The sequence below is a fragment of the Pseudonaja textilis genome, chromosome 13, assembly GCF_049901715.1.
Source record: "Pseudonaja textilis isolate UNSWEBS1 chromosome 13, rPseTex1.2, whole genome shotgun sequence".
Classification (NCBI taxonomy): domain Eukaryota; kingdom Metazoa; phylum Chordata; class Lepidosauria; order Squamata; family Elapidae; genus Pseudonaja; species Pseudonaja textilis.
The window spans coordinates 5370808-5383426 of record NC_142002.1 but is presented as its reverse complement, the minus strand read 5'-3'; the positions used below and the strand labels follow the sequence as shown (position 1 = coordinate 5383426).

Here is a 12619-nt window from a genome sequence, read left to right as displayed (position 1 = left end):
ACCGTGAGAGCCTGAAACCTTTTCAAGGACATCATAGCAGGTGTGGAGTTGAAGCAGATGGCTCCATAACAGAGTGAACTTCTTTACATGGTCTATGTGAGAGCTTGAGGGTTTGGTTGGGGAAATTATTGTTAAATTCTATGAACTTGTGCCTGGGAACTTCAGGGTTAGTTTTGCTTTGACATTACCACAAGGTGTATTCATTTAAACACTAAGATTTTCAGAAATGGAATGAACCTGGAGTTTTATTGGATTCTCGATCTGGATGTTGACATGGGCATGATTCAAAGGTTCTTACTGTTCTCACTTGGATGAGTGAGAAATTCTGGCAATTGTTTTCAGCAAAGAAGAAAACTAAGAGGGACTTCTGGATTTCACACTTGAGTTGTCTGTGGAAATTCTCAGTCATCCAGGTCATAGTTCTCTCAAAGTTGCTTCTTTTTCTTTTTCAAAAGGCAACTGGTTCCTCTTGATTGGTTGATTCCACAATCATTTTGATTCAGGTGACCCTGAGGGCACAGATAATCTCCCCAAGTGGCCTCGAAAGCTCTCAGGAAGAGTGCTAATGTCCGGATGACTGCCAAAAATTACGGTCCTTCCAATCTACCACTCCCATCCTGTCAGAACAAATCTCTCCATAACTCCCACCATCCTTCCAGAACCCATGAAGCTTTCTTGGATGAGAAGCAAAATGTCTTCTACTTCTTCCTCAAGGAAAACAACAACTGTTGTGACCCAAGCCTTGTTCAAATCAAACAAACACAAAGTATGTACAAAAGCAAACCTTTTTAATGAGGAGCTGTGAATCCTGTGCATTCACAGCCACGAGTCATTCAAAACTAATTGTCCCAGATAAGAGCAAGCCCTTTCAAGGTTGCAAAAGGCTGCCAAGAACAAAAGACCAATTGCAGCTAAATATCCAAAGCCAGAAGTTTCAAAAAACAAACCGGAGCAATCAGGGCTTCCACAAGAACTCTGAGTAGGAAGAACTTCTTTTCTTCCTGCAAAGAAGCCAACCCCGAAGGCTGGCTTTTATCCCTTATGGGAGGGGCCACCACCTTCCAGCCTTACTCCCAAGTCACCCATGCTGCTTCAGCTGCTCTTTCTTTCGAGCAGCCCTCAGCACTGAGCACAGGCTCCCCAGGTCCTCTTCGTCACTGCTGCCAGACTCCACGACCTGGCAGCACCCCACTCTCCGATAGCCCTGGCCCCATCCCTGCATCACACGCAGGCCCCTCATCCGAGTCCTTGCTCTCAGAGACTGCCACCAACAAACCACAACAACAACAGTCCAGTTGCCATTTGAAAAAGCACCTTTGAGACAACTATAACCTGGATGATTAAAAATCTCCACAGAGAGGTTATGGGCAGATCATGGAGAAGATCCGAGAGTCAACACCCCTACTTCTCAAATGCTTAGGTGAAACTCCAATGCCATCAGATAACCTGGAATCTGCTCTTCAGTGGGCTCAACATAACCTGATCTAGAGTAATGCACTCTGATTCAGGTGGCCACGAAGGCACAGAGAAACAAACCCCAAAGTGGCCTCAAGAGCTCTCAGAGAGAGTACTAACAATGAGATGACTGCAAAGAAATTTGATCCTTCCATCCTTCCACCATCCAGTCTCAACTGTCAATACATATCCTTCCATGCCCCCCCGCCCCATCAGAACTGATGAAGCTTCTTAAAGGACAAGCAAAACATTTTCTTCTTCCTCCTCAAGAAAAAATACCCAGGCCTTTTGAAAAGCACCTTTGAGACATGCTTGAGATGGAGTATGTATGTATGTATGTATGTATGTATGTATGTATGTATATGGCATGCAGCTTTGTTCGGGTATTTTCCCACGTCATTGTAGTTGTGCTTTTAAAGTTGTAGCAACATTTCAGCAGAATCTCATCTGCCATCATCAGGCTTCTGTAAGATAGATAGATATATATATATATTTTCTTAAGTTTTCGCGGGTACTTACATGTATGGTATTCAGCTTTGCTCGGGTATTTTCCCACATCATTGTAGTTTAAAAGCAACTTTAAAAATAACCTTAAAAGCACAACTACAATGATGTGGGAAAATACCCGAGCAAAGCTGAATACCACACACACACACACACACACACACACACACACTTACCTACCTACCTACATACATACATACAAAACTTTGACTTTGAGTTTTGTTGATTCAGCATTATAGAAATGGCTAGTACATGTCAATATTCAAATGTATAAAACTGAGGCTGAACTGTGCTAAAAAAAGGTGGCTCAGTGGCTAAGATGTTGAGCTTATCTATCAGAAAGGCTGGCAGTTTGGTGGTTTGAATCCCTAGCACTGTGTAACAAGCCAGCTCCCGTTACTTCTCCCAGCTTCTGCCAACCTAACAGTTCAAAAGCATGTAAAAATGCAAGTAGAAAATTAGGGACCACTTTGGTGGGAAGAGACCAGCGTTCTGTGCGCCTTTGGCGTTTAGTCATACCGGCCACATGACCACGGAGACGTCTTCGGACAGCGCTGGCTCTTTGGCTTTGTAATGGAGATGAGCACCGCCCCCTAGAGCCAGAAACGACTAGCACGTATTTGCAAGGTGAACCTTTACTTTTACTGCGCTAAAAAGAATCAGAAGTCAAATGGGTTTTTCTCCTCTTACCCTACACTTAGAACCATCGTGCAATTTGCACAACTGTATCTACTACAGCTACACCTGTTCCCAAGAGCTGAAACTGGCAACATGTCTTGGTTATGACTGTTTTCATTGTCTGTACATTGGTTTGTTTGTTTTTTAATTTTTGTAAGCCTCCCAGAGTCATTGAGTGGGAGTGGGCGGCCCTACACATTTTCTTAAATAAATAAGTACTACAGCTGGACTATTTTTCAAAGTTGTTCCTGACGGGTTTCTGGAAGTTCTAACTGGTGCAAAATGAGGACGCATGGCATCAGGAATCCATTATGTCCATGCTGCAAGGCATAGGTGAGCTATCAATGGTTGTAGGAGCAAAGTAGTCTCAGAAATACATCAGGAATTGGAATATTGTTTCTGGTGCAATGTATTCGAATCCATTCAAGGAGAAATCAGTCCCCCCCACCACAACTTAGAAAAGAGGATTTAGGATTTGTGGGTCTTTGGGGAGCGAAGGGGGAGAGGCTCGTAAGATGCAAATTTATGGAGCAGAGCAAATGACACCTGAGCCCTCGGCCGAGGCTCTGAATTGCTTTTTGGCAGGATTAATGAATGAAACCCACTTAATTACCATTTTGTAAATACAATCTCCCAGCAAGGAATGAAAAATCGATATTAGAAGCTTGCCTCTGCGCGTACATGCTTGCCTTTTGCTACCTGCGGTTGCGATAAAACGCATTCCAGTAACGCAGACCCTTTAATGCAATTTATATTCCGAGTTTGCACATCACGTCCCCCAGCATATGCACACACACACACACACACACACACACACACACACGCACACACAAAACCATGCTCCTGATGCACACAACTGAGCCTGGCGGCAGAGAAACAAGGAGCCTTCGTTGGTGACGGCTTTAAATTGTTTTATTCTTCTTTTCATTCGTGCTCTGAATGCGGTGTTGCACTAGCAGCTCACAGCCTTCCCACCCCTAGGCCTCCCTCTCCACCTCTTCCCCACAACAAAAATGTGCTGTTGGGTTGTGATTTTGTTTTTAAATGTGTCCAAAGAGGAGGGGAAGAAAAAAAAAAGAGTTCAAATATTTAGGAGCAATCGCACCAACTCTCTTTCATTAAACGGCTTCCATTCTGATGATGCAATTAATTGTAAATGTAATTTAAATCAAAATTAGCTTTCCTCCTCCCTGGCTCCATCACGTCTTTTGTTCTCTTTTCCTCCCTTCCCAGCCTCCATTTGTTGGCATGTTGCTCCTGACAGGCCAGTCAAAAGCAGAAAACCCCGAGAACAGGAGGCTGCCGGGAGAGAAAGAGCAGAGAGAGAGAGAGTGAAAAGGAGGCAGGCGTTAATCCGCCGGCTTTTGCTCGGGGAGCTGAGGAGGATTGCAACGTTTCGTTTGGGACAGGATCGCGCAAGTTACAACCAGCTCTTTACAAACCTGTGTGAAAATTTTGAGCCTGACCCAAGTCCCCTCCAGAAGCCGACGCCAGTTTGATGCCGCTTTTAAAGGAAGCCAAAGTGGGATTTTTAAATTTACATTTCCATAACAGTCTCAAAGGGGCTTTTTCAAAACACAACTAGAAAAAGGTGTTGTTGTTTTTCAAGAAAAACAAAACAAAGCAAAAGCCATGACCTGGATGGCTGAGAATCTCCACAGGTTTGTCTCCAGAGATTATGGTGCTCCGTCACTGGAACTTTTAAAGAAGACACTAGACAGCCATTTTGTCTGGAATGGTATAAGCAGGGGGTTGGGCTAGAAGATCTCCAAGGTCCCTTCCATCTCTGTTATTCTGTTACTCAGATTATTGTCCTAGCTTCATGTACTCTTTGTCCTGGTCACTGCCACTCCAGCTTCAGCCCCACCCACTTTTAATGGATTTCTTCCCATTACACCTCTTGAAAATTGAATTTCAAGGACCGAAACTTAATAATTTATGGCAGCTATTATGCATTCCTGCCATAAATTACACTGAGATTACTGCACGAGTCAAAAAGCGGGCTGTGAAAATATCTACAGACCCCTCACATCCCGGACATAAACTGTTTCAACTCCTACCCTCAAAATGATGCTGCAAAGCACTGCACACCAGAACAACTAGACACAAAGACAGATTTTTCCCGCATGCCATCACTCTGATAAACAAATAATTCCCTCAACACTGTCCAACTATTTACCATCTGCATTATTATTACTATCAATCTTCTCATCACTCCTTATCACCCATTGCCTCCTACTTGTGACTGTAAGACTGTAACTTTGTCGCTTGTATCCTTATGATTTATATTGACTTTCCTTGTATGATTTGATTGCTGATTGTACCCTATGACTATCATTAAGTGTTATATCTTATGATTCTTGACTCTTGACGAATGTATCTTTTCCTTTATGTACACTGAGAGCATTTGCACCAAGACAAATTCCTTGTGTGTCCAATCACACCTGGCCAATAAAGAAGTCCTATTCTATTCCACCCTACCCTACCCTACCCTACCCTACCCTACTCCATTCCATTCCATTCCATTCCATTCCATTCCATTCCATTCCAATTCCAATTCCAATTCCAATTCCAATTCCAATTCCAATTCTACTCTACTCCCATAGAACATAGAATAATAGGATTGGAAGGGCCTTGGAGGTCTTCTAGTCTAGATCTTATACCATGTTGGGGGTCAAGACAAGATGGATGTGAGAGCTTATCCAACCAGATGTTTTCCAGACAGGACTGCAGTTCCCTAATATCTCCTTCCACAGTGGCACTTGACTAACAATCCATGTGGTAGGGAAATGTTGGTGGTTGCAACTGAAGCCTTACAAACTCAACAACACAACAACAGCCACGGTGTGGTTTCAGTAACACCCTTCTGGCCTTTGGGGGACACCCCAATCTGCCTGTGAGAAATTTCTCTGGCCAAGGAATTCTGCATCTTTCTCACTCCTTTTTTCCCAACTTTTTGCTGGTGCTCAGGGACTTCCAGTCATATACTTAACCCTGTTATCTTTCATTAGAGGATTCTATAACCAAGAGATTTATAGCTTGGCCTCTGTTATTTCCTCGGCATTGTTCTGTATTATTTCCATAGAAACCAAGCCCCCTGAGTGGCAATTTTCGCACTAGGCTCAATCTACCCTGCTATTTCCATGATACAAACATTGCGTTCCTCGAGCACAGGAAAACTAGGGCTGCGTAAGCAGGGGTTGGGATGCTGCTGGTTATAACAACCGGTTTGGTGATTGTGTGCTTCGCATGGGCATGCGTGTGAACAGCAATGCAACAATCCTTACCTGCTACATTACTTCGGGGGAGTAACACAGCTGAGGAGCGGCAATCCGCTCTTCCACACTGATCAGCTGGGATGATAAAGGCCAGTACAGCACAGAGGTGGGCAGGCCGGCCTACATGATCATTGGAGTGAACCGGTTCAGTCCCAGCTGATCTTCGGAGCTAGAGGTTCACTTGAACCAGTCCAGACCAGCAGAATCTCCACCCCTGTGCATAAGCTTTGCTCAGAGGTGGGATTCAAAGTTTTTGTTACTACTGGTTCTATGGACTTGGCTTGGTGGGCGTGGCAGGGGAAGGAGACTGTAGAAATCTCCATTCCCTCTCCATCCCACTAACTAGATTTCCAGTTCCGTTCTCCTGTGCAGGGCAACCAAAGAAGACCCAGCCATCAGCTGGGAGTCAATGGGAGGCAGAGAATCGGGTTGGCGGGGACAGTCAGAGGAGGGATTTTCTGGTTCTCCGAAGTCCTCAAAATTCCCGCTATTGGTTCTCCAGAACTGGTCAGAACCTGCTGAATACCACCTCTGGCTTTGCTGAGAAACAAGATTGTGCTGGTGAGATACAGAGAGCCAGGTTCAGAGAGATTCAGCCCATAGGGCCACAATGATCTCCAAGGACACAGCAAGTTGGACACCCTTGGCCAGAAAGACAGGTTGCAAGCTAAATAATGAAGCTGTTCTGGAAGACTACCTGAAATCCAAGGCATGCCTGCTCCCAATTCTATTTCTGGATGAATTCCCCAAGCCTGCTGGACTCGCTGCTGTTCTGCAGGGAATCTTACCTATTGTTGTTCTTCAGCTTAATGTGCTTGCTCGGCTCCAAAATCTGCCCATTCTTCAACCATGTGATTTGTGGGGAAGGCTCTCCTTGGGCCAAGCAGGTAAAGATGGCCGTGGTCCCCACAGGCCTGGCAATCGACTGAGGATGCTGGACAAATTCTGCGGGAGCTGGAAAAGAAAAGCGAAAGACACCTTGCTCGCTTGACTTCAGGCAGAGGAATGGGAAGAAATGTAATTCCGGGTTTTCCTACACAGGGCAAGGAATAGGAGCTTCTAGCCCAGGCTCACTAAAATAAATACTCAAATGGATGTTTTCTTCTGGTCACAATCAGGTAGAGAAACAAAACGAGGGACAGGGAAAAGACAGGAATCTTCTCCAAGCTTTGCCTAAACTGTAGAACTTCCTACTACGGGAAGAACACCATTGGTAAAGACTCTGGAGATACTTTGCTTACTGCCCTAAAAAGGATATTGATTCTCTGGAAAGAGTGCAGAGAAGAACAACAAAGGTGGTTAAGAGACTGGAGGCTAAAACATAGGAAGAATGGTTGCAGGAATTGGGTATGTCTAATCTAGTGAGAAGAAGGACTAGGGGTGAGATGATAGCAGTGTTCCAATATTTGAGGGGCTGCCACAAGGAAGAAGGGAGTCAAGTCAACCTATTCTCCAAAGCACCTGAAAGAGAACAAGAAGCAATGGAGGAAAACTAATCAAGGAGAGAAAGAATGAAGAAGAGATTTCCTAACAGGAAGAACAATTAACCAGCTTGCCTTTAGAAGTTGTGGGTGCTCCATCACTAGAGGTCTTTAAAAGGAGACTGGACAGCCACATGTCTGGAATGGTATAGGGTTTCCTGCTTTAGCAGCGGGGTGGTGGTGGTGGTGGACCAGAAGGTTTCCAAGGTCCCTTCCAACTCTGTTATTCCTACTTAGGAATTTATATCCTCCAGAGCAGTGGTTGCCAACCAGTGGGCCGAAGATCACTGGTGGTCCATGAGAAAATTTTGGTGGTCTACAGAGAAATGTCACCCCCAAAGCAATTAATCCAGGCTGCACAGGAACACAAGGCTGTGCCGCTCACACGGCCTGTGGAAACACAAGGCTTGCATCGCTTGCACTGCGAACAACACAAGATAGTGAGGGGAGGAGGGGGAACTTGCCCCACATGACTCGCCCGGCCACCGGGCTGCTTCTTTCCGCTTCTTTCTTCTTCTGCTTTTGGCTGCACGCAAGGAAAGCAGCAAAAGTCTTTCTTTCTCTCCCCCAAACTCTACCAGAAATCAGTCTTTGGGACCCTGCAAGGCATCCTGCTCCAAGAGGCTGCACCGTCAAAGACTCATTTCTGGCGGAGTTTGGGGGAAAGAAAGAAAGACTTCTGCTGCTTTCCTTGCATGAAGCCAAAAGTCTCTCTCCCTCTCCCTCCCACTGTCAACAGAGCTGGAGAGAGCATCCCGTGATCTCAAATAAAGAATGATCGATCGGTAGGAAAATGGGGTGGGGAATTTTCCTGCAGACATTTTGGGGGATTTTCCCAGGGTCTCTGTTGCTTTCTGCAGAGATCCTGGGAAAACGTCAGCAAACCACCACCAGTCAAAGTTCATATTAGTGGGTCCACGGGATTTAAAATTATGAGTTTGGTGAAGACTAAAAGATTGGCGACCCCTGCTCCAGAGGCTGGGCAAATGACATACTTAGTGGGTTTTTCACAGTACGTTCAGCCATAAATAACTCAAGTAGCTCACATTCACATCATATGCTAAGCCAGGGTTTCCCCAACCCCCAGGCCATGGCTGGTTTGGAAGTGGGCCACATGAATGGCTGGCTGGCACACACATGCTGCCTGACTAGTGCGAGCGGCAGACCAGTGCATGTGCGCACACTGGCCCACCATGCGCATGGGCCAGTTCCCCTCTCTCCCTCTGCCAGGCCGCCAAGCCATAAAGGTTGGGGACCGATATGCTAAGCCACAAAGCCAAGCAACACGAACTCTAACTAGGCTTAACATGTGCGCCTGCAGCCACGGGTTTTGCAAAACATCTATGGTGTGAATAGAGTGACTGAGCTTTTCTCTTCGCTGCCAATCATATTCCATCTTCAAAAGGGGATCTTTTTCTAAATGAACCTTTTAGAATAGAATAGAACAGAGTAGAGTAGAGTAGAATAAGAATAGAGTAGAATTAGATTAGATTAGATTAGATTAGATTAGAATAGAATAGAATAGAATAGAATAGAATAGAATAGAATAGAATAGGAATAGAAAAGGAATAGAATAGAACGAATAGAGCAGTGTAGTGTAGAGTACAGTAAAATAAGAATAGAATAGGATAGGATAGAAAAATAATAGAATGGAATGGAATGGAATGGAATAGAATAGAATAGAACAGAGTAGAGTAGAGTAGAATAAGAATAAGAATAAGAATAGAGTAGAGTAGAATTAGATTAGATTAGAATAGAATAGAATAGAATAGGAATAGAAAAGGAATAGAAAAGGAATAGAATAGAATAGAACGAATAGAGCAGTGTAGTGTAGAGTACAGTAAATAAGAATAGAATAGGATAGGATAGAAAAAGAATGGAATGGAATGGAATGGAATGGAATAGAATAGAATAGAATAGAATAGAATAGAATAAACAGAGATGGAAGGGATCTTGGAGGTCTTCTAGTCGAGCCCCTGCTTAGGCAGGAAACCCTATACCATTTCAGATAAAAGGTTATCAAATCTCTTCTTAAAAATGTCCAGCATTTACAACTTCTGGAAGCAACTTGTTCCACTGATTAATTGTTCTAACTGTTGGGAAATTCCTTCTTAGTTCTAGGTTGCTTCTCTCCTTGATTATTTTCCATCCATTGCTTCTTGTCCTGCCCTCAGGTACTTTGGAGAACAGCTTGACTCAGCATCATAAGATGCTTACTCTGTTTAATCAGCCAGCTTAAAAAAAAAAAATCTTAGATCGAGGATTTGCATAATAAACTGAACAATAAACTAACCAAAGACTCTGTTTGTATAACGGCCAAACCCACAAAAATCTAGCTGTGGTTAACCCTTACCAAGGTCAGCAAATTGTGCACTTTCAGTGTCTTGGTTTCGCCCAGTCCGGTTACCTTTGTTGTGTGAATGAGGCCCTGTGAATGCATTCCACGGACATCTCCCCACCATGGTGCCCTGAAACCTTGGCATGGAGCTCCATACGGGAAAAGCAAAGATGGGCAAACAATGGAAGGAAGGTAAACAGAAGGGCTTTCAGAGTCCAGCAGCTCCCAGGCAACTCTGGGACAGCCGAGGAGTTGTTAATACTCGCTGGGGCACCGAGGTCTTTTATTCTGAAGGAGACCATAGAGAGAAGGAATGCGAAGAGCAGCCTATTCAACACTGAAGGACATGAGCGTTACTTCAGAGGCGTCTGAGCTCAGTTCATCCATCAGGGTTCCAAGACACCAAAAAGCACACTGACAGCCAGTGGGGAAGAGATTCCGTTCTACAGAGGAATGATGGAGTCTGTCATCTGCACTTCTATAGCTGTCTGGTTGGTTTCTGCAACCCAACAGGACAGACACAGACTTCGGGGAGTAATTAGGACTACAGAAAAAAACAATCACTACCAACCTGCCTTCCATGGAGGACTTGTCTACTGCACAAATCAAAAAGAGGGCTGTGAAAATATCTACAGACCCCTCACATCCTGGACATAAGCTGTTTCAACTCCTACCCTCAAAACGATGCTGTAGAGCACTGCACACCAGAACAACTAGACACAAGGAAAGCTTTTTTCCGCATGATATCACTCTGCTAAACAAACAATTCACTCAATACTGTCCAACTATTTACTAAGTCTGCATTACTATTACTATTAATCTTCTCATCACTCCTTATCACCCATCCCCTCCCACTTATGATTGTATAACTGTAACTTTATTGCTTGTATCCTTACAATTTATATTGACTGTTTCCTAGTATGATTTGAATGCTTATTGTACCTTATGACTATTATTAAATGTTGGACCTGATGATTCTTGACTCTTGATGAATGTATCTTTTCTTTTATGTACACTTGATTTGCATCAAGACAAATTTCTTGTGTGTCCAATCACACTTGGCCAATAAAAGAATTCTACTGAGAGAAGGAGGCAAATATATGCCTTGCATTAAACTCCTGGATGTGGTCTTCTTTGATGCCTTCTGCACACAAGTCCTCAACTTACAAATGGCTGCTTAGGGACCATTCAAAGATTCCCCAAAAGCTACTTATGGCCCAGATTTGAAGTTCTGATCCCCCACTTTGGGTGCTCAACACCTGCATTTGGGCTATTTGCAGCATCTAACAGACAGTGGTACAATTCAAACAGTGTAAAAAACAGTTCAGTGAGTGCACACACAGCATTTAGAAAAGACAATTTTTAGCTATAATACTTACCTTCTACTGCATGCCCAGTGAGTAAAACAGCTGATGGCACAGCAAACTGCTCTGCCGCGCAAATCAGCTGTGCTTAAAAACAAGGAAATAAAAGGGCCGGGCCGGGCAGACGAGGCCAAATGGTCACCGGAATAACCAGTTCACTCAAACCAGTCTGAACTGGTAGAATCCCACCTCTGCTAACAGGCCTTGTTGAATGACTGGTTTGCTGAAAACTGGCATTTATTTCCAGTTTTGGAGAAGATTGGCTCACAACGAGCCACTGCTTCATTTAACAACTGCTGCAAAAAGATTGCAAAATTGAGTTGGTCACTTGGTCATAATTTAAGGACTATGAGTAACTACAAGCTGATATTTCATTTTTTACTCTCCATTGAGTTCCTATTTTTTTTCCAGCTGAGATTTTCTTTTTCTTTTTATCTTTTATTCGTCTTTTAAAAAATATATATTCATCGTTATTACATATATTTGTGGATTACAAACTGCCAAAATGCAAATATCTTGCATTTAAGTTCTACTTCAACATTAACACAGGATGGACCAAAAAGAGAACTAAGAATTCCTTAGAACTAAGGAGAAATTTCCCGACAGTGAGAACAATCAACCAGTGGAATGACTTGCCTTCAGAAGTTATGAGTACTCCATCATTGGAGGTTTTCAAGAAAAGACATCACAACCATTTGTGTGGAATGGTACAAGGTCTCTTGCTTGAGCAGGGGGTTGGACTAGAAGACCTCTGAGGTCCCTTCCAACTCTGTTGTTCTGTTATTTGGTAGACCTAACATGTACATGTTCTTGAGAAGGCCAGATCCTGAAGAGGAAACTCAAAGACGTTGGCCACCTCATGAGAAGGAAGGACTCCCTGGAGAAGAGCCCAATGCTGGGAACGATTGAGGGCAACAGAAGAAGAAGAGGACGGCAGAGAAGGAGGAGGCTGGATGGAGTCCCTGAAGCAGTCGGCATGAGCTTAAATGGACTCCAGAAGATGGTAGAGGACAGGAAGGCCTGGAGGAACATTGTCTATCGGGTTGCAATGGGTCAGACATAACTTTGCAACTAACAACACGTACAAGGCTCTTAAATTGCAGAAAGGAACTCATACAAGTTTGTTACAAATTGGTTTCTCCCGCCTGCCGCATGATTTGCTGGCAACTATGCTGGTGTGGAATTTGTGGAATTGTATTCTTAACCTCTCTAAAGGACACTTGGTTGGTAGAGGCGAATGACATCTTGTGTGTTTGCTCAGGAATACGTCCATCATCAAATCCATCACACAGACTAATCTTCTCACCAGAGACTCCAGGAATCTAAGAGCTCCTTCTCAAACTTTACCATCCAGGGATGTCAGTACGATGCAGATGAAAAATGGGGGCAGCTGCACCATTACAATTCCTACCTTGATGCTTTGATCATATCCTGCAGACACCTCTGAGGGTCAACTAATCGTGTAAACTTTTTATTTGGGGGTAGGAAAATCGTTGCGTTTACACCAGAGGAAGCAACATG

The 12619-nt window shown here is 43.9% G+C and overlaps 1 protein-coding gene across 2 annotated transcripts in view; it reads right to left on the bottom strand.

The window, feature by feature from the left end:
• IGDCC3 (immunoglobulin superfamily DCC subclass member 3) overlaps positions 1-12619 on the bottom strand; it is a 123499-nt gene that overhangs the window by 27709 nt on the left and 83171 nt on the right. For both annotated transcript variants that reach the window (XM_087941298.1, XM_087941297.1), the window contains exon 7: positions 6704-6869. In XM_087941298.1, the coding sequence (XP_087797424.1) occupies positions 6704-6869 (166 nt within the window). The remainder of the gene's footprint in view (positions 1-6703; positions 6870-12619) is intronic.